Below are 23,452 nucleotides of genomic sequence, written 5' to 3' on the forward strand. Positions count from 1 at the left end.
CCCAAAAAAATGGAAAACTTATTGACTCGTGTATAAGCCGAGGGTGAGACATGGCTGTCCATCCCTGTGTGTCCGTCCATCCCTGTGTGTGTGTCCGTCCATCCATCCCTGTGTGTGTGTCCATCCATCCATCCATCCATCCATCCATCCCTGTGTGTCCGTCCATCCATCCCTGTGTGTGTATCCATCCATCCCTGTGTGTGTGTGTGTGTGTGTGTGTGTGTATTCATCCATCCATCCATCCCTGTGTGTGTGTGTGTGTATCCATCCATCCATCCATCCATCCGTGTGTGTGTGTGTGTGTGTGTGTGTGTGTGTGTGTGTGTGTGTGTGTGTCCGTGCAGCCTTGTGTGTGTGTCCAGCCTACCTGTGTCCCAAGCCTCCGTCCCGAGCCGCCGTCGTCCCGAGCCTCCTCTGTCCCGTGCCTCCTCTGTCCCGTGCCTCCTCTGTCCCGTGCCTCCTCTGTCCCGTGCCTCCTCTGTCCCGTGCCTCCTCCGTCCCGTGCCTCCTCCGTCCCGTGTCGTGCCGATGGATCGCCGCTCTTCTCGGCGGCCATTCTACGATTCAAAAGCTGCGCCTCCGTCCTCCGCCTGTGATAGGCGGAACACTCAATTTCCCAGCAGCCTGTGTTCCGCCTATCACGGACATCCTCTCATACTCGTCCGTAGTATGAGAATGAACGGATGTCCGTGATAGGCGGAACACTGACTGCTGGGAAATTCAGTGTTCCGCCTATCACAGGCGGAGGCGGAGAAGGAGGCGCGGCTTTTGAATTTTAATGTCCGCCGTCTGTCTGCTCGATACGCTGATCGAGCAGTCAGACAGCGGTGACTCGAGTATAAGCCGAGGGGGCACTTTCAGCCTCAAAAAAGGGGCTGAAAATCTCGGCTTATACTCGAGTATATACGGTAATCAACTCATTTCGATTAATTATAACACACATACAGATCCAACTACTTTTAGCTGATCTCCTTGCATTGCAACTCTGCATTAGTCAGTGGTAAATGTGGCATACACTATATACAATCACCCGACACTCGTTAGTTTCCACAATCCATGACTTAACTTCACAGTCCACACAAATACATTTTAAATTCAAACTGTAGCACTGACGTAAGTCATTTAATTTAAATTAAACTTTAAGAAAAACACAGAAAGTTCGTTTAACTTTAATTATAAAACTTATCTAGTATATTGACTGTCAGTCACTTTATAGAAGGCATCACTTCAGCCAGTCACGCAGACATACCAGAGTGTTTACATTTTGTTGTGTTTTTTTTTTTTACAACAATGTTAAAAATGGAAGTTATCAAATTTGCCTACACTTACTTACTCACTGAATGATCCCAGTTAACCACATCCATATTTACCATCACTGTCCAGGCTGTCCGGTGACGTCGATGTCCGTGATGTCTCCGCACTCCTCCCCCTTCCCTTCATTAGCAGATGGAGGCACTTGGGGAAGGGGGAGGAGTCTTGTGACGTCGATGTCCGTGACATTACCGGACTCCTCCCCCCTTCCCTTTGTTAGCAGAAGGAGGCACTTGGGGAAGGAGGGAGGAGTCCGGTGACGTCGATGTCCATGATGTCACCGGACTCCTCCCCCCTTCCCTTCGTTAGCAGACGGAGGCACTTGGGGAAGGGGGGGAGGAGTCCGGTGACGTCGATGTCCGTGATGTCACCGGACTCCTCCCCCCTTCCCTTCGTTAGCAGACGGAGGCACTTGGGGAAGGGGGGGAGGAGTCCGGTGACGTTGATGTCCGTGATGTCACCGGACTCCTCCCCTCTTCCCTTCGTTAGCAGACAGAGGCACTTGGGGAAGGGGGGGAGGAGTCCGGTGATGTTGATGTCCGTGATGTCACCGGACTCCTCCCCCCTTCCCTTCGTTAGCAGACGGAGGCACTTGGGGAAGGGGGGAGGAGTCCGGTGACATCAATTTCCGTGATGTCACCGGATCTCCGACCGAACTCCCTGAAGACCCGGAAGCCAGTGGAGAGGTGAGTACCGATCAAAAGAATTTTGATCAATCAAAAAAATAACGATTAATCGAGGAATTAAACTTTAATTTTCCCAACCCTAATATATAGCTGAATCTGCATATAATTGAGTGTGTGGTGATGTCCAAGTTACCTTACGCTATTTAACAGTTCGGGCCCAATGTCTGATTTCTTCCTTTTCTCTCTTTTTTTTTTTTTTTTTTTTTACAGGTAGAAAATGTCAAGACTCTTCTTCTTCCTATTCATATACTGGTGTAAGTATGGCGCGGGAAGTGCACAATTATACCAACAAGTCTTCTTGTGTATATTGGCATTGGTTCTATAGCAGGTTGGGAGTTGATAGCATTACAAATTTGTATTTTCCGTGGCTTCAGATAGAACTGGAGTAGCCTCTCCGGCAGATGCCAGACTGATGCAAGCTGCTGTTGGCTTCCTCTCTTGCACAGCAATGGAACAGAAGGGTTGGGCGGTGTCCTGCATGGGTTATGGAGACAGTCAGGATATAGAATACAGTGCTGTATTTTGGGGGACAGGATTTTTGTTATTGCAGTTCTCCGAGACATTTATATTTCAGTGACTTGCTATCAGGGGTGGACTGACAACTCATGGCATTAGGAGATTATGGGGCCCCCAGGCAATCCGAGTTTATGGGGCCACACAGTATACACACACACACACACACACACACACACACACACACACACACACACACACACACACACACACACACACACAATCACACAGTATACACATACATGCACACACAGTATACACAGACATGTTTCTATTGGCTGAGAAGGTAGTGGAGAGGTGGGGCAGCTACAATCTCGGTATTTTTAGACCAAAAGGATGTCGGTAAGGGACATTTCAGAGACAGATGTAAAAAAACACAGATTTTTACATCCTGTCCCTGGTTTTACTGAGGCTGGCAACTCCGATGGGGCCCCCTAGTGGCGAGGGGCCCTCGGGCAGTGCCAGAGTGGCCCAATGGTCTGTCCGCCCCTGCTTGCTTTGGTTTAGAGAAGAGGCGAGTAAAAACTCCTCAGATAATTATTCTGTATAAAAGGGAAAATAAATACTGCGCTATAACCAAAATAAAAATTAAATACAATTCAAAAATTAAATAGAATAGCTCAATTTTACAAGATATATGTAAACGCAATAAATTAACAAAAGAAAAAACTGTGCACATGAATTGAATAGTGTGTATCAATTAGAGATGACAACTAGAAATTATTAATTACCATTATAGTATTAGAAAAGTCAATAACAACCCCTCAATTTTGACTAAAATTAATAAAAAAAATATGCAATATATGTGAGTAAAATATAAGTCAATATAAGTGTTGATATTAATAATGAATTAATAAATAACAAAATATTCCAGTAAAGTAGTGAAAGATAGTGCAGTGAAGTGAGAATAGTCCAGTGAAAAATGAATAGTTAATTATATAAATAATCCAGTGAAAATTCATAAAAATTAATAAATAAATAAATCTTCTGTGCAGACAGAAAAAACACAGATGATCGTTGATTGATAATTATTTTGTGTCTCTGTCTCGTTGGGGGGATTTTCCTTGACTTCCTGTCCCGTGGACGCAAAAGAAAAGTGGGAGGTGGCAATTTTAAAATTTGTTTTGTTGCCATTATATAAAAGTTATCAGGAGGAATAGAGAGAGCAAATCTCCACAATGGGGATGCAGACATTAATAAGGGTTCTAATTCCCCATACTCTAGAGCTGCACGATTCTGGGCAAATTTTTTTGCTTAGAATAAAAAGAGCACGCTTCTCGCAGGATTCTCGCAATCTAAAATCTTTCACATTATACAAAAAAATGGGCTAACTTAACTAACCAGTATTTTTTTTTTTTTAATTCATTAAAGAAATTTTTAATTTATATGGCATTTGAAAGATCGCTGCACAAATACAGTGTGACATAAAATATTGCAACAACCATTTTATTCTCTAGGGTGTCTACTAAAAAATATGTATGTATGTATGTATGTATATATATATATATATATATATATATATATATATGTATGTGTATGTGTATATGTATATATATATATATATATATATATATATATATATATATATATATATGTATGTATGTATGTGTATATATATATATATATATGTGTGTGTGTGTGTATGTATGTATGTATGTATGTATGTATGTGTATATATATATATAAAATGTTTGGGGGTTCTAAGTAATTTTCTATTAAAAAAAAATAAAATTATATTAACTGGAAACCAACAAATGTCAGAAAAAGGTTTAGTGTTTAAGCGGTTAAACTTTTTTCACTTACACACAAAGTCTAATCCATTGACAAATTGTTACAATGTTTATATTCAAGTTCAACTGATAAAGAATGTTTTGATTGTTGTCAGACTGCCCAGTTTTTCTCTTCCTTTCTTTTGATGGCTTCAGAAGAGCAGAGAGAATTCTTTGGCCAGAAAGAATTGTGAAACTCTTTAGTCAAGATCGCGATAACGATTCTTGACGATTAATTGTTCAGCTCCACCATACTCCAAAGCTCAAAGAAAGTTTTTGGTCTATAAATACACTTTACATTTAGCCCTTGTACACACGGTCAGAGATTCCGTCGGAATGTTTCCTATCGGACCGTTTTGTCGGATATTCCGACTGTGTGTGGTCTCCATCGGACTGTTTCCGTCTGAGTATCCGATGGACCAAGTTTTCCAACTTGTTGGTAAAATTTTCCGACAAAATTCTCCGATCGGACATACTCCGATCATGTGTAGAGAATTCCGATCGGACAAAGTGCCACGCATGCTCAGATCAAATTCCTACACCAAAGCTATTGGCTACTAGCCTGAACGTAGTCCCGTCGTAACGAAATAACGTCATCACGTCGGATTTTCCGACAACTTTCTCTGACCGTGTGTATGCAACAGTTTCGGACAAAATCCGAAGGATTTGGTTGTCGGAATCTCCGACTGTGTGTACAAGAGTCCACAATTGTTTAAGAGTCCATAGAGTCCTCAGGTTCCCAGCCCCTCAGGGAACCCCGACTGACCCCACTTCAGATGGAGGTACAGACTGACAGCTTACATCTTGGCAGTGGTTCCCAGCAGCTGCCCCAGGGAATCTCAGTGAGCCTTTTTACATGGATATCTGAAAAATTTGCAGGAAAATCTAGCCAATCAATTCATCACACCCACCACACATCTACATTGTAAAGATTTGCACCTTGCTGGCTCAGTAAACTTGCAAACAGGAGAAAAAGCACAGCTTGAGACAGATAGCTGCAGGACATTAACCCCTTGTAGGCACTTACCTCCAACTTCTTAGTGAAAAATCTACAGTTCCAAATCAGGTCTTTCAATATCCCAGGAGCTGTCCTCCACAGGTAGATTATCATTGAGGGAGATTACAGATCCTTCTCCAGACTGGGACTTCAAGACAGTGCCCTCAAGCAAAAACTCCATTAGCAATCCCCTCCAGGCCCTCAGCCAAGCTCCCATTGAGGCCCAGATGGCAATCTCTTGTCTTAGTAGATCTATCCTAGGGGCAGCAGCCCCAGGAGAAGTGGAACCCTCCCTGGAGAGGAAAGAACACTCTAGTCAGGCTTCCCAAACATTTATCACCTCCCCAGCCACCTTCTGGATACCTTCTTCCGGGGATTGGCCGTTAGAGCATGTTAAAATATTCAGACTGGACATTTGATTCTCTCCGCCCTATACACTGGAAACTTCTTTCAGAAGCAGGTGGAAGGAATCAAACGACCAGCTCAGGAAACCCTGAACAGACAAAACCAATCAATCACTGCTCCACTCACTACAGTGAATCCAAAAACTAAATTTAGCCTTGCAGCCTAACTAGAGGAGGGCGCTACAATTACATTTACAGTGTGGATGTAACTCTATTTATTTTCCCGCAGGCTTCGGAATCAATATAGTCTGGACTAACCAAATGTTACAGGGAATTCAGTGCTCCGGAGAGTGGATGTGTGAGGATGATCAGTGATTGGCACTGTCTGGCCTTTTCTCTATATCCAACTCTCTGGATATCTGTTTTTCCATAAAACACCTTTTTGTCATGCCTGTGTCCTCACCTGGAAATTTTTTCTTTATGCCTCCATGTTTTTTTGCCTTTTTGGAATTTTAACCCCTTCCTGCTGAAGCCCATTTTCAGCTTTCAGCGCTGTCACTTTTTAAATGACAATTGCACGGTCGTGCTACTCTGTACCCAAACAAAAATTTCATCATTTTGTTCCCACGAATAGAGCTTTCTTTTGGTAGTATTTGACCACCACTGGGATTTTTATTTTTTGCTAAACAAATGTAAAAAATCTGAAAATGTTGAAAAAAAAATAATTCTTAATTTCTGTTATAAAATTTTGTAAATAAGTACGTTTTCTCCTTCACTGATGGGCACTGATGAACGCTGATGGGTGGTACTGATGGGCATCACTGATATGGAGGCACAAGCACTGATGGGCACTGATTGGCATCATATGTGGGCACTGATTGGCATCCCTGGTGGCCATGGGTGTCATGCCTGGTGGTCATTAGTGGTGGGCATCCCTGGTGATCCTGGTGGCATCCCTGATGGTCCTGGGTGGGCATCATTGGGGGGGCTGCTCTGATAATCAATCAGCGCAGACCCCCCCTGTCAGGAAGGGAAAGGGAAAAGCAATGAATAAAACAACTTTCACAACACAACAACAACTGTCCCGCTGCATTTTTTGCATTATTAAGTAGCACTTGCACTTTTTATCACTTTAAGGTTTACATGCTATTTATCTTTTTTGCATATTTTCTATTTTTTCGTGGTACACCAATTTAGATATATTTTCACTTTAGTCACTTTATTACCTAGTGGCGCGAGGGCTCATTTTTTATATTTTTTTAAAGGGAAAAGCAAACTATCGTAGCTAAAATAGGGTCTTGTTTTCCGCCCCCTTCTTCCTCTTGGGTGTAGTCTCATGTTTCCGAAAACTGGTGCTATCTTCTTTTTGACGTTGCTCTTTTTAACCCTTGCAGTTTCGTTCCACATGAAGGGAGAAGCTGGCAGACATCTTAATTATGATTAAATTAGTATGATTAAGGTTGATAACTGATAATGAAAGATAACCCCTTATATCTATAAGAGTACCAGAAATAGACATTTCACTTATAACACTCATGATCACATCCATTACAGTCCTGGTGGCATTCCTGATGGTCCTGGGTGGGCATCGTCGGGGGGGGGGGCTGCTCTGATAATCAATCAGCGCAGACCCCCCCTATCAGGAGAGCCAACGATCGGCTCTCCTCTACTCGAGCCTGTCAGACGTGAGTGAGGAAAACCCAATACATGTTTTTCCTGTTTACATCGTGATCAACCGTGATTGGACACAGCTCATCACGTGTTAAAGAGCCTCCGTCAGACTCTTTACCTAGATCAGTGTTGTACAGAAATGTTTTTAACCCCAGTGTGACTTTGTAAACATACAGTGCCTTGAAAAAGTATTCATACCCCTTGACATTTTCCACATTTTGTCATGTTACAACCAAAAAACGTAAATGTCTTTTATTGGGATTTTATGTGATAGACCAACACAAAGTGGCACCATAATTGTGAAATGGAAGGAAAATGAGAAATAGTCAAATGTTTTTACAAATAAATATGTGAAAAGTGTGGAGGGCATATGTATTCAGCCCCCAAAATGCTTTGTGTGGCAAAAAACAAACACTGCACATCACCCTGAGCACACCATCCCCACTGTGAAACATGGTGATGGCAGCATCATGTTGTCGGGATGCTTTTCTTCAGCAGGGACAGGGAAGCTGGTCAGAGTTGATGGGAAGATGGATGGAGCCACATACAGGACAATCTTAGAAGAAAACCTGTTATGCCCCATACACACGATCCGACTTTCCGGCAAAAAAGGTCCGGCGGTCTTCCCGACGGACGTCCGACCGAACGGACTTGCCCACACACAAACAGACCAAAGTCAGTTCGCTTTGAACATGATGATGTACGACGGGGCTAGAAAAGGAAGTTCAATAGCCAATAGCTTCCCTTGCGTCGTATTTGGTCCATCGAACCAGCATACAGACAAACGGTTTTCCCGATAGAAATTTAGTCCGTCTGACAGATTGAAACATGTTCTATTTCTAGGTCCATCTGAATTTTTGAAGAAAAAGTTCAGATGAAGCCCACACATGATCGTAATATCCACCGGACCTTTTCTGCCAGAAAGTCCAGTCGTGTGTACGCAGCATTAGCCCTTGTACACACGGTCGGAGATTCCGACAACCAAATCCGTCGGATTTTGTCCGTCGGATTTTGTCCGACGAATTTTGTCCGAAACTGTTGCATACACACGGTCGGACGAAGTTGTCGGAAAATCCGATCGTTCAGAACGTGATGGCGTTATTTCCTTACAACGGGACTACCATCAGGCTAGTAGCCAATAGCTTTGATGTAGGAATTTGATCTGAGCATGTGTGGCACTTTGTCTGATCGGAATTCTCTACACATGATCGGAGTATGTCCGATCGTGGGCATTTTGTCGGAAAATATTTCCGTCAAGTTGGAAAAGTTGGTCCGACGGATATTCCGATGGAAACAGTCCGATGGGAATATCCGACAAAACGCTCCAATCAGACACATTCCGACGGAATCTCCGACCGTGTGTACAAGGGCTTAGAGTCTGCAAAAGACTTGAGACCGGGGCGGAGGTTCACCTTCCAGCAGGACAACGAACCGAAACATACAGCCAGAGCTACAATGGAATGGTTTAGATCAAAGCATATTCATGTGTTAGAATGGCCCAGTTACAGTCCAGACCTAAATCACATTGAGAATCTGTGGCAAGACTTGAAAATTGCTGTTCACAGATGTTCTCCATCCAATCTGACAGAGCTTGAGATATTCTGCAAAGAAGAAGAATGGGCAGAAATGTCCCTTTCTAGATGTGCAAAGTTGGTAGAGAAATCCCCAAAAACACTTGCAGCTGTAATTGCAGAGAAAGGGGGTTCTACAAAGTATTGCCTCCGGGGGGCGCCGTAAAAATGCCCCCCCCCCCTCCACACTTTTCACATATTTATTTGTAAAAAATGATGGAAAAGCGAGGTATTTTGAAGAATTATTATTGTACATTGCTATGTAACCTGTTTTTATCTGGTCATATTTTGTTACATCGACTACAGGTCACTTTTTTAATAAAGATTGATATTTTTATTTTACTACATATGTTTGTTTTTTTTTTTTTAATCTGTTTATTGAGTTTTGAAACATTTAACAAAGAATAAACATACATTGGTCATGACAAGGGTGGGCTTTGGTATCTACAGAGACATGAGATGAGGCAAACAATTGTGTGCAACATAGCAGTGGGCTAGAGACCTTACAATGGTTCCAGCAGGTGGCTTACTACATATGTTTACAATTTCTTATTCTGCCTTAGGCCTCTTTCACACTGACGTGCCGTTCAGGCCCGCCTGTCAGTTTTTCAGGCGGACCTGAACGGCTGCTCCATAGAGCTCTATGGAGCGTCGGATGTCAGCGGTGACATGTCCGCTGACATCCGACCCGCTCCGATCCGAAAAAGTGTAACGGAGGAAAAAGCTATTTTTCCATCCGTCTGCGGATCGGATCGGGTGACGACGGGCACTGCGGTCCGTCGTCATCCGATCTCCCATAGGGGAGAGCGGCGCTGTGACAGGTCCGTCCCTGCACAGTGTGCAGAGACGGACCTGTCATCTCCCTGCTCAGCGGGGATCGGCGGAGTGATCCCCGCTGAGCAAACGGATATCCACGGGGCGGATCAGAACTGATCCGCCCCGTGTGAAAGGACCCTTAGGCTTTATGTACACGGGACGTTTTAAAACATTTAACCGCTTCAATACCGGGCACTTTCCCCCCTTCCTGCTCAGGCCAATTTTTCAGCTTTCATCGCTGTCGCTGTTTAAAGGACAGTTGCGCGGTCATGCTACACTGTACCCAAACAAAAATGTTATCATTTTGTTCCCACAAATAGAGCTTTCTTTTGCTGGTATTTGATCACCTCTGGGAATTTTATTTTCTGCTAAACAAATCAAAAAAGACTGAAGGTCAGTTCAGAGCATAGGAGAGTCACCGGGTGACCGTGCCATCTTAAGAGCATTTTAGCCCCCTGGGCAATACAGTGCACTGGGGCCCTGTCTACACAATCACGCACGAGAATAAAAATGCAAATTATCAATAAGGCTATATTTATTGGTACTTCCAACAAAATCAGTGTTTAAACATTAACTCAATGTTTGGACAATATAACATGAGCTTGAAAAGCAAGAAATTACAGATTGAAATGGGACAGTACAATAGCACAAATTATTTATTAGTGGCAGCGGTGGTACTTGAGGGAGGGTGGCAACAGTGATATTGAGGGGGTGGCAGCAGTGATACTTGAGGGGGGTGGCAATGGTTATGTTGAGGGGGTGGCAGCAGTGATACTTGAGGGGAAGGGGTAGCAGCTGAGGTAGTTGAGGGGGGTGGCAAGCGGTGGTACTTGGGGGATGGCAGCGGTGGAACTTGGGTGGGGGGGTGGCAGCGGTGGTACTTGGGGGTGGGGCTATCAGCGGTGGTACTTGAGGGGGGTGGCAAGTGGTGGTACTTGGGGGGGTGACAATGGTGGTACTTGGGGGGTGGCAGCGGTGGTACTTGGGAGGGAGGGGTAGCAGCGGAGGTAATTGAGGGAGGTGGCAAGTGGTGGTACTTGGGGGGTGGCAGTGGTGGTACTTGAAGGGGTTTGGTAGCGGTGGTACTTGGGGGGTGGCAGCGGTGGTACTTCAGGGGGGTGGCTGTAGTGATACTTAAAGGGGGTGGTAGCGGTGGTACTTGGGGGGTGGCAGCGGTGGTACTTGAGGGGGTGGCTATGGTGGTACTTGAAGGGGGTGGCAGTGGTGGTGCCATCCTCTCCCACCACCACCTGTGCCTCTTACTGATCCTATCCCCCCACCGCTGATCTCATCCCTAGTCCCCCCCCCATTATTTCTACAACAGCGGTGATGGGGGGGATAGGGATGAGATCAGTGGTGGGGGGGATAGGATCAGTAAGAGGCACAGGTGGTGGAGGTTGGGATCAATTGTTCAGTTCTGCAAAATGTCACTTGATTGACTTACCATCAATCAATCGATTCCGTGGGAATTCCGTCACCGTGCCTTCTCCCGCCTTGCCTCATGGGTAGACGCTGGTACAGGTACTCCCCGCAGCCGCAGGGGGCAGAGCTCCTCCCCCGCCTTCTCTCATTTGGTGTCAGCGGGTCTGCTGATTAAATTTTTTAGGGTCCACAGTCTCAGCACTGCCTCTGTCTTCTCTGTCTCCCCTCAGCGGGCGAAAGCCCCCCTGCCCACGACGGACTAACAGCAGCCAGAGTGGACTGTGGACACTCACACAGGGACAGGACAGTCAGCCGGTCAGGTGGGCCCCTCACACTGGCCGGAATGCCCCTAACACGGGCGAATGGGCGGCTGGTGGGCCTCCCTTGAATTGGCGGAACTACATACTGCTAGGCTAGGGTTGCAGGTGGGGCCTCCCAGGCAAGTGGGGCCCCTGGGCAACTGCCCGGCGTGCCCAATGCGAAAAGATGTCCCTGACAGGAGGATCACCAGGTCAGAGCATGGGGGAGGGGTCACCAAGTGACAACATAGGGGGTCACCAAGGCAGAGTTTGGGGGTTACCAGGGCAGAGAATGGGGGGCCCCAGGTCAGAGCAGGGGAGATCACCGAGGCAGAACACAAGGGAATTACTAGGGCAGAAGGAGTCAGTAGCACTGTTTAGATTCTTTACAGGCAGAGCAATGCAGGGAAGCTGCAGTTACATGCCTTTTCTGGCTGATCCTGCTCTGGCCCATCCCAGGTGATGATACACCTAGGATGGACCAGGGGATAGGAAGAAGAAGAGGGTGGAAAGAAGGGATGGAAAGAAGAAGAGGACTTATGAGGAAACAGCAAAGCACAATTAAGTATGCTTCCCTGCGTCACTCTGCAGATCCATATACAGTACCAATTAATGTGCTTACCTCACTGAAACAAATTCAACAGCCATCAACAACCACTGATGAGATCCCACCGCATATGTTCTACTCCATCTATTCCTGTGGCACCCTCCGCTGTGAGGTCACAGGAGCCGTAAAAACAGGGCAGGCATGGGGTATCAATGTGCCCTGGCAACACTCATTGTCAGTGTGCTTTGAAATCAAAATTGAGGATATACATCAGCCTTCATAGTAAAATTGCGGCGGAACCCCGGTTGAGAAGCCCTATCTTATCCCATTGGCAAAACATGAAGTGAGAGGAAATCCCTGGTTGTCACCAGAACTCGTGTCCCCATTGGAACATTCCCCCTCTATTTCTATGCTGACGACAACCCAGAATTTGGGATTTTCTCTTACATTTGATGGTAACGGTAAACATGACAAATAGAGAAGGTGGATTTACATAACGGAAGGTTTTGCCTTAAGGGTGCATTCTCCCCTGCGAATGAACAAACACGGCGATTAGATACGAAAGCTTTATTGAAAGCAATGGGAGGCAGGTGGCTTCCGCAGCTAATTGAGGCTACTCCTATGGAATCGTTTATGCGTCCAGGACTGATCACTTGCATGCGAACGCTACATAACCGATTACACGAGCTGCATGAGTGGCTGCAATTAGCTAGCAGCCTCCCACTGCTTTTAATGGGATTGCCTCTCACAGCTAATCGCACTGAAATTGGCCCTGCACCACTGGACCCCTTTTCTTCAGGAATACCCAATAGGGGTGCAATCAGAAAATTATTATTATTATTATTATACAGGATTTATATAGTGCCGACAGTTTACGCAGTGCTTTACAACATTAGGGTAGACATTACAATACAATTTAAGACAAGGGGAACCAGAGGGCCTTGCTCGTTAGAGCTTACAATCTAGGAGGGAGGGTCAAGTTATACAAAAGGGTAATAGCCATGGGGGGGTGAGCTAATTGAGAAAATAGTGCAGTTGTTAGATGGAGGCAGGATAGGCTTCTCTGAAGAGAAAAGTTTTCAGGGATCGTCTAAAAGTGGATAAATTTGGAGACATTCTGACATATTGGGGTAGTGAGTTCCAGAGGATGGGCGAGGCTCGGGAGAAGTCCTGGAGGCGCATATGGGAGGAGGTGATGAGGAAGGTAGAGAGCAGGAGGTCCTGGGAAGAACGAAGTGGGCGATTCGGTTGGTATTTTAAGACTAGGCTAGTGATGTAGCCGGGGCAGAGTTGTAGATGGCTTTGTAAGTAAGTGTTAGTGTTTTGAATTTAATTCGTTAAATACCATTGCAGTGGCCTATATCAGTCATCAGGGGAACCAGGAGTAGGGAGGGATGAGCCTGATGTTAGACTCGAACATCAGGTGTTCGCCTGTTCGCCGCACAGCGAACATTATGCGGTGTTTGCGGCAAATTCAAAAGCCTCAGGAACACCGTTAACCACTTCCCACCCAGGCCAATGCACATATACGGCCGGGTGGGAGCCGTCTACTTCTGATAGGACGTTCAGGAACGTCCTTCAGAAGGAACGGGATTGCGCGCGCACGTGCCCGCGCAGCGGCGCGATCCCGATGTGCTCGTGTCACCCGGACACTGCGCATCTCAGATCGGCAGGAGGGCTCTGTGATTGGCCCTCCTGATCACATGACCGCCGTGTCCAATCACGGCCGTCATGTGATGTAAACAAACACCTGGTTGCTAGGCAATCGGCTCCTCCTCTCCTCACACAGAAGTCATCGCCGAGGAGAGGAGAGCAGATCGCTGCAGCCGGCTGATGATCAGTGAGTATGAGCTGTTTTTTACAGCTTTTTACTCACTGATCATCAGTCTAGTGTAAACACACAGCACACCACACAGTATAAACACAGTCCCCACATATGTCCCCAAAACACGCATGTCCCCAAAACATACATGTCCCCAAATAATAAAAACACATGTCCCTAATAATAAAAACATGCCCCCCACATATGTCCCACTAAAATCACATGTCCCAATACTTATCTGCACACATATGTACGTGATCACCTGCACACATATGTACATGATCATTTGCATACATATGTCCGTGATCACACAAACCAATTATTATACACTTAACTGAATTTTTTTACCAAAAACATGTAGCAGAATACATTTATGACAAAATTTGATTTTATTGGATTTCTTTTAAAATAGAAAAAAGAAAATATTGTTTTTTTTTCCAAATTTCCGCTTTTTTTGCGCTTATATCGCAAAAAAATAAAAACGGAGTCGTGAATAAATACCACCAAAATAAAGCTCTATTTTTGCGAACAAAATGATAAAAATTTCATTTGGGTACAGTGTAGCATGACCGCGCAATTGTCACTGAAAGCGCTAGAGCGATGAAAGCTGAAAATTGGGCTGGAAAGGAAGGGGGCGAAAGTGCCCTGTATTGTAGTGGTTAATACTCTGGGTGATTGGGAGCCAGTGTAGGGATTGGAGGAGAGGGTTGGCAGACACTGAGGGGTTGGTCTAAAAACAGAGCCGCCCATGTGAAAGCGCCCTAAGGCTTCTGGAGCTTCTATCTGGAGTATGTGACAAACATAGGCTTATGTATGAGCACTCCAGGTATGACCAGTGGCGTCACTAGGGTTGGTGTCACCTGGTGTGGTAAAACATGGTGTCACCCCCACCCCCTTGCCTAGGGAACAAATGGAGCCAGGATGGAATCAGAGGAATGGATGGAGCCGGGATGGAAGTAGGGGAATGAATACAGCCGGGATGGAATCGGGGAATGGATGGGGCCAGGATGGAATCAGGGGGATGGATGGAGCTGGGATGTGATCAGAGGGGTGTATGGAGTTGGAATAGGATCGGAGGTGGATGGAGCCAGGATGGGATCAGGGGAGTGGATGGAGCAAGGATGGAATGGAATTAGGGGAATGGATGGAGCCGGGTGGAATCTGGGGATTGAATGGAGCTGGTATGGGGTGGTGGATGAAGCAGGGATGGGATGGGGTGGATGGAGCAGGAATGGGGGGTGGATGGACCAGGGATAGTATCGGGGTGGATGAAGCTGGGATGGGATCGGGGGGTGCATGGACCAGGGATGAGGGGGTGCATGGAGCTGGAATGAGATCAGGGGGTGGATGGATGGGATCAGGGGATGGATGGGATGGGGGATGGGATCAGGGGATGGATGGACCAGGGATGGGATGGGGGTAGATGGACAAGGGATGGAATTAGGAGGGTGGATGGAGCGGGTTTGGATGGTTCAGGGATGGGATGGGACATGGATGGAGCTAGGATGGGATTGGGGGGATGGATGGAGCAGGGATGGAATGGGGGGTGGAGCAGAGATGGGATGGGGGTGGATGGAGCAGAAATGGGATATGGATGGGGGGTGGATGGAGCTGGGATGGGGGAATTGATGGAGCTAGGATGGGATGGGGGTGGATGGAGCAGGGGTGGAATGGGGGGTTTAGCAGAGATGGGATGGGATGGATGGAGCTGGGATGGGATGGGGATGGATGGAGCTGGGATGGGATGGGGGAATTGATGGAGCTGGGAATGGATGGAGCTGGGATGGGGGAATTGATGGAGCTGGGGTGGGATGGGGATGGATGGAGCTGGGAGGGGGGGAATTGATGGAGCTAGGATGAGATGGGTGAATCAATGGAGCTGGGATGGGATTGGGTGCATGGATGGATAGAGCTAGGATGGGATGGGGGTGGATGGAGCTGGGACAGGATGGGGGTGGATGGTTCAGGGATGGGATGGGACATGGATGGAGCTAGGATGGGATTGGGGGGATGGATGGAGCAGGGATGGAATGGGGGGTGGAGCAGAGATGGGATGGGGGTGGATGGAGCAGAAATGGGATATGGATGGGGGGTGGATGGAGCTGGGATGGGGGAATTGATGGAGCTAGGATGGGATGGGGGTGGATGGAGCAGGGGTGGAATGGGGGGTTTAGCAGAGATGGGATGGGATGGATGGAGCTGGGATGGGATGGGGATGGATGGAGCTGGGATGGGATGGGGGAATTGATGGAGCTGGGATGGGATGGGGATGGATGGAGCTGGGATGGGGGAATTGATGGAGCTGGGGTGGGATGGGGATGGATGGAGCTGGGAGGGGGGGAATTGATGGAGCTAGGATGGGATGGGTGAATCAATGGAGCTGGGATGGGATTGGGTGCATGGATGGATAGAGCTAGGATGGGATGGGGGTGGATGGAGCTGGGACAGGATGGGGGTGGATGGAGCTGGGGCGGGATGGGGGGTGGATGGAGCTGGGACGGGATGGGGTGGATAGAGCAGGGATGGGATGGGGGATTGATGGAGCTGGGATGGGATTGGGGGGGTGAAGCTGGGATGGGATTGGGGGGATGGATAGAGCTGGGATGGGGTGGATGGAGCTGGGATGGGATTGGGGGGTGGATAGAGCTGGGATGTTGGGGTGGATGGAGCAGGGATGGGATGGGGGATGGATGGAGCTGGGATGGGATGGGGGAATTGATGCAGCTAGGATGGGATGGGGGGTGGATGGAGCAGGGATGGAATGGGGGGTTGAGCAGAGATGGGATGGGGGTGGATGGAGCAGGGATGGCATTGGGATGGGAGTGGATGGAGCAGGGATGGGATTGGGATAGGGGTGGATGGAGCTGGGATGGGATTGGGGGATGGATAGAGCTGGGCTGGGATGTTGGGGTGGATGGAGCAGGGATGGGATGGGGGTGGATGGAGCTGGGATGGGATCAGGGGGTGGAAGGACCAGGGATGGGGGGGTGGATGGAGCTGGAATGAGATCAGGGGGGTGGATGGACCAGGGATGGGATCAGGGGATGGATGGAGCTGGGGTGGGATGGGGATGGATGGTCCAGGGATGGGATGGGGCATGGATGGAGCTAGGATGGGATTGGGGGGATGGGTGGAGCAGAGATGGGATGGGGGTGGATGGAGCAGGGATGGGATTGGGATGGGGGTGGATGGAGCAGGGATGGGATTGGGATGGAGCTAGGATGGGATGGGGGAATCGATGGAGCTAGGATGGGATGGGGTGGATGGAGCAGGGATGGAATGGGGGGTTGAGCAGAGATGGGATGGGGGTGGATGAAGCAGGGATGGAATGGGGGGGTTGAGCAGAGATGGGATGGGGTGGATGGAGCAGGGATGGGATTGGGATGGGGGGTGGATGGAGCTGGGATGGGATGGGGGAATTGATGGAGCTAGTATGTGATGGGGGTGGATGGAGCTGGGATGGGGATGGATGGAGCTGGGATGGGATGGGGATGGATGGAGCTGGGATGGGGGAATTGATGGAGCTAGGATGGGATGGGGGATGGGGGAATCGATGGAGCTGGGATGGGATGGGGCGGGTGGATGGAGCTGGGACGGGATGGGGGGTGGATGGAGCTGGGACAGGATGGGGGTGGATGGATCTGGGACAGGATGGGGGGTGGATGGAGCTGGGATGGGATGGGGGGGGTGGATGGAGGAGGGATGGGATGGGGTGGATGGAGCAGGGATGGAATGGGGGGGTTGAGCAGAGATGGGATGGGGGTGGATGGAGCAGGGATGGAATGGGGGGGTTGAGCAGAGATGGGATGGGGTGGATGGAGCAGGGATGGGATTGGGATGGGGGGTGGATGGAGCTGGGATGGGATGGGGGAATTGATGGAGCTAGTATGTGATGGGGGTGGATGGAGCTGGGATGGGGATGGATGGAGCTGGGATGGGATGGGGATGGATGGAGCTGGGATGGGGGAATTGATGGAGCTAGGATGGGATGGGGGAATCGATGGAGCTGGGATGGGATGGGGCGGGTGGATGGAGCTGGGACGGGATGGGGGTGGATGGATCTGGGACAGGATGGGGGGTGGATGGAGCTGGGATGGGATGGGGGGGTGGATGGAGGAGGGATGGGATGGGGGTGGATGGAGCTGGAATGGGATTGGGGGGATGGATAGAGCTGGGATGTTGGGGTGGATGGAGCAGGGATGGGATGGGGCATGGATGGAGCTAGGATGGGATTGGGGGATGGGTGGAGCAGAGATGGGATGGGATTGGGGGGGTGGAGCTGGGATGGGATTGGGGGGATGGATAGAGCTGGGATGGGGTGGATGGAGCTGGGATGGGATTGGGGGATGGATAGAGCTGATATGTTGGGGTGGATGGAGCAGGGATGGGATGGGGGGGTGGATGGAGCTGGGATGGGATCAGGGGGTGGAAGGACCAGGGATAGGGGGATGGATGCAGCTGGAATGAGATCGGGGGCTGGATGGACCAGGGATGGGATCAGAGGATGGATGGACCAGGGATGGGATGGGGTGGATGGACCAGGGATGGAATTTGGAGGGTAGATGGAGCTGGGATGGGATGGGGCATGGGTGGAGCTAGGATGGGATTGGGGGATGGGTGGAGCAGAGATGGGATGGGGGTGGATGGAGCAGGGATTGGATTGGGATGGGGGTGGATGGAGCTGGGATGGGATGGGGGATGGATGGAGCTGGGATGGGATGGGGGAATTGATGCAGCTAGGATGGGATGGGGGTGGATGGAGCAGGGATGGGATGGGGGGGTGGATGGAGGAGGGATGGGATGGGGGTGGATGGAGCTGGAATGGGATTGGGGGGATGGATAGAGCTGGGATGTTGGGGTGGATGGAGCAGGGATGGGATGGGGCATGGATGGAGCTAGGATGGGATTGGGGGGATGGGTGGAGCAGAGATGGGATGGGATTGGGGGGGTGGAGCTGGGATGGGATTGGGGGGATGGATAAAGCTGGGATGGGGTGGATGGAGCTGGGATGGGATTGGGGGATGGATAGAGCTGATATGTTGGGGTGGATGGAGCAGGGATGGGATGGGGGGGTGGATGGAGCTGGGATGGGATCAGGGGGTGGAAGGACCAGGGATAGGGGGATGGATGCAGCTGGAATGAGATCGGGGGCTGGATGGACCAGGGATGGGATCAGAGGATGGATGGACCAGGGATGGGATGGGGTGGATGGACCAGGGATGGAATTTGGAGGGTGGATGGAGCTGGGATGGGATGGGGCATGGGTGGAGCTAGGATGGGATTGGGGGATGGGTGGAGCAGAGATGGGATGGGGGTGGATGGAGCAGGGATTGGATTGGGATGGGGGTGGATGGAGCTGGGATGGGATGGGGGATGGATGGAGCTGGGATGGGATGGGGGAATTGATGCAGCTGAGATGGGATGGGGGTGGATGGAGCAGGGATGGGATTGGGATGGGAGTGGATGGAGCAGGGATGGGATTGGGATAGGGGTGGATGGAGCTGGGATGGGATTGGGGGATGGATAGAGCTGGGCTGGGATGTTGGGGTGGATGGAGCAGGGATGGGATGGGGGTGGATGGAGCTGGGATGGGATCAGGGGGTGGAAGGATCAGGGATGGGGGGTGGATGGAGCTGGAATGAGATCAGGGGGGTGGATGGACCAGGGATGGGATCAGGGGATGGATGGACCAGGGATGGGATGGAGGTGGATGGACCAGGGATGGAATTGGGAGGGTGGATGGAGCTGGGGTGGGATGAGGATGGATGGTCCAGGGATGGGATGGGGCATGGATGGAGCTAGGATGGGATTGGGGGGATGGGTGGAGCAGAGATGGGATGGGGGTGGATGGAGCAGGGATGGGATTGGGATGGGGGTGGATGGAGCAGGGATGGGATTGGGATGGAGCTAGGATGGGATGGGGGAATCGATAGAGCTAGGATGGGATGGGGTGGATGGAACAGGGATGGAATGGGGGGTTGAGCAGAGATGGGATGGGGGTGGATGGAGCAGGGATGGAATGGGGGGGTTGAGCAGAGATGGGATGGGGTGGATGGAGCAGGGATGGGATTGGGATGGGGGGTGGATGGAGCTGGGATGGGATGGGGGAATTGATGGAGCTAGTATGTGATGGGGTGGATGGAGCTGGGATGGGGATGGATGGAGCTGGGATGGGATGGGGATGGATGGAGCTGGGATGGGGGAATTGATGGAGCTAGGATGGGATGGGGGAATCGATGGAGCTGGGATGGGGCGGGTGGGTGGAGCTGTGACGGGATGGGGGGTGGATGGAGCTGGGACAGGATGGGGGTGGATGGATCTGGGACAGGATGGGGGGTGGATGGAGCTGGGATGGGATGGGGGGGTGGATGGAGGAGGGATGGGATGGGGGTGGATGGAGCTGGAATGGGATTGGGGGGATGGATAGAGCTGGGATGTTGGGGTGGATGGAGCAGGGATGGGATGGGGCATGGATGGAGCTAGTATGGGATTGGGGGGATGGGTGGAGCAGAGATGGGATGGGGGTGGATGGAGCAGGGATGGGATTGGGATGGGGGTGGATGGAGCAGGGATGGGATTGGCATGGAGCTAGGATGGGATGGGGGAATCGATGGAGCTAGGATGGGATGGGGTGGATGGAGCAGGGATGGAATGGGGGGGTTGAGCAGAGATGGGATGGGGGTGGATGGAGCAGGGATGGAATGGGGGGGTTGAGCAGAGATGGGATGGGGTGGATGGAGCAGGGATGGGATTGGGATAGGGGGTGGATGGACCTGGGATGGGATGGGGGAATTGATGGAGCTAGTATGTGATGGGGGTGGATGGAGCTGGGATGGGATGGGGATGGATGGAGCTGGGATGGGGGGAATTGATGGAGCTAGGATGGGATGGGGGAATCGATGGAGCTGGGATGGGATAGGGTGGGTGGATGGAGCTGGGACGGGATGGGGGGTGGATGGAGCTGGGACGGGATGGGGGTGGATAGATCTGGGACAGGATGGGGGGTGGATGGAGCTGGGATGGGATGGGGGGTGGATGGAGGAGGGATGGGATGGGGGTGGATGGAGCTGGAATGGGATTAGGGGGATGGATAGAGCTGGGATGTTGGGGTGGATGGAGCAGGGATGGGATGGGGATGGATGGAGCACCCAAAAACAAAGCACCCCCCCATCACATATACTCAACCCCCCGCAGTAAAATGACTCTCCTGGCAACACATAGATGTCCCCTCCTCTGCAATACCTTGGCCCCGGGCAGGTGCTTTGCTGCGCTATCCCTCTTCCTCCTCAGTTGAGGAGGAGGCGGCTATTGTCCGGTGTGCAGTGAGTGCAGCTGGCCGGGGAGAGATGTGATTGCAGCATGTGGGACAGTGTCCGTCCTCACTTCCTCCTCCCCTACTCTCCCAACACATGGCATGCAGCTGAGGAGATCTGGAAGGAAGGAGGGAGCCACAGCACCGGGGCCAGACTGCCAGTCTCACCCTGGTGTCACCCTCTGGTGGGTGTCACCCATGTGCAGACCGCACCCCCTGCCCCCACCAAGGCGCGCCACTGGGTATGACAGGGTTAGGAGAGATTTAGGACCTTCGTCTGTACATGTAAACCAGGGGTCTCAAACTCGCGGCCCGCGGGACAATATTTTGCGGCCCCCCGCCTGGAAAAGCACTTAGCCACCTTCCCTCCGGTACTTGAAGAAGATGAAGTCGCCGCTCTGAACGCACTTGGTGCAGGTCAGCCTCCGGCGGTGTTACACAGCGGGCAGCGCTCCACCGCCAAGTACAGTACCTCGGCGTCTCACCAGGGGGAGTAAGTGGCGGTGGAGCGCTGCCCGCTGTGTAACACCGCCGGACGCTGACCTGCACCAAGTGCGTTCAGAGCGGCGACTTCATCTTCTTCGATGGGAGGGACACGGAGAGGCAAGTACCAGCCTGTCAGTCACGCTCTCCACGCCTCACTTTTTTTCTTCTCTTTCCCGTTCAGGCGACAGGACGTTCTGCCATTGGAGGCCCTGCATGGGAGGAGGAGACGCAGGGGTTTCTCAATGGGCGTCTCCTTCTCCCTGGCTGTGTTGTGATCCAATCACATCAAAGAGTGTCACAGACAAGGAGTTTTTTTCTTCCTGGCTGTGACTCTCACTGTGATTGGATTGAGGCACATGGAGAAGGAGACGCCCATTGAGAAACCCCGGCGTCTCTTCCTCCTTGATGCTCAGTATTAGCATACAGGGCAAGAAATATACAGGGGGGCACAGCAGAGTGGAGGAGTGCTATTTTTATAAACCAGACAGGTGCGTGCCCACCCTAAAGGTATTTGGCTACTCCTGTGAGTAAAAATCAGGTCCTCTTTAATGTTGCCGAAGGTCATGCTAGGCAGCTAGGGGGACTGGGAAACTCTATTTCCGCTCATCCAGAGCACCTTGTGCTGAAGTGGGTATCTCAAGGCACCATAGGCCTAAGTTTTTGGTACGCAGCCCCAAATATGTCTTGCTCAAAGCCTGCAGTGAAGAGAAAGGTTGATGATGAGCACAGACAATTTCAGGAAAAGTGGGAAAAGCAATATTTCTTTATTGAGCACAAGGGCATCCCAACTTGTCTTATTTGCACAGAGAAAGTTGCAGTGCCCAAAGAATACAATTTGAAGCGTCATTACACAACTAGACATGCTGAGGAGTATGCAAAGTACCAGGAAGATGAGAGAGCCAACCAGGTTGCTAAACTTAAGACATGTCTGCTGAGGCAACAAGATTTCTTTAAGAAAGCAACCAAAGAGCATGATGCAGCAGTCGAAGCCAGCTACGTAGTTAGTATGATGATTGCTAAAGCAGGAAAGTCATTTAAAGAAGGGGAATTTATAAAAAAGTGCATGTTACAGGCTGCAAGTATTATCTCTCCAGAAAAGAAAGGTCAGTTTAGCAACATCAGCCTTTCTTCCAACACCGTGGCAGAGCGCATTTCTGACCTTTCAAGTGACATTTATGATCAACTGTGTGAGAAAATAAAATGTTTCAGTGTATACTCAGTCGCTCTTGATGAGACCACAGACATCACCGACACTGCCCAGCTTGCAATCTATGTCCGGGGTGTTGATGACAATTTTGAAGTCACAGAGGAGTTGCTCTCACTAGTTCCAATGCATGGCCAGACCACCGCCCAAGAGATATTTCACCAGCTGTATGATGCTTTTCAGAATGCTGGTTTGCCTTGGAGGAAGTTTGTCGGAATAACAACTGATGGAGCACCATCAATGATCGGGAGGAAAAAAGGACTGGTGGCACTTGTTAATAAAAAAAAGAAAGAGGAAGGTTTAGAGGAGGTCATTGCTCTGCACTGCATTATTCATCAGCAGGCCCTTTGCAGCAAATGCCTGAAGTTTGACAACGTGATGTCTTTCATTGTGAAATGCATCAACCAAATCAGATCCAGGGGCTTAAAACACAGAATGTTTCGTGCTTTTTTAGAGGAAATAGAGTCAGAATATGGGGATGTGCTCTACTTTACCGAGGTGCGTTGGCTCAGCAGGGGAAACGTATTGAAGAGATTTTTTGAGTTGAGAGCGGAAGTGAAAGCTTTTATGGAGAAAGATGGGGCTTCTGTTCCTTTGCTAAGTGATCCAAAATGGCTCATGGACTTAGCTTTTTTGGTTGATATCACACATGAGCTTAATGTACTGAATAAGAGGTTACAAG

The 23,452-nt window shown here is 49.9% G+C and overlaps 1 protein-coding gene across 2 annotated transcripts in view; it reads left to right on the forward strand.

The window, feature by feature from the left end:
- The window catches only part of LOC143981648 (uncharacterized), a 281,237-nt gene that overhangs the window by 103,180 nt on the left and 154,605 nt on the right, over positions 1–23,452 (forward strand). Inside the window, exon 5 of one of the 2 annotated variants that reach the window (XM_077479640.1) lies at positions 2,208–2,659. The exons of the other annotated variant lie outside the window; for it this stretch is intronic. Coding sequence (XP_077335766.1) covers positions 2,208–2,386 — 179 coding nt within the window. The 3' untranslated portion in view covers positions 2,387–2,659. Of the gene's footprint in view, positions 1–2,207; positions 2,660–23,452 lie in introns of those variants that run through there. 2 annotated transcript variants of the gene reach the window in all.

This window comes from Lithobates pipiens, unplaced genomic scaffold (genome assembly GCF_037356315.1).
Source record: "Lithobates pipiens isolate NorthernLeopardFrog02 unplaced genomic scaffold, aLitPip1_a1.2 Scaffold_16, whole genome shotgun sequence".
Classification (NCBI taxonomy): Eukaryota; Metazoa; Chordata; class Amphibia; order Anura; family Ranidae; genus Lithobates; species Lithobates pipiens.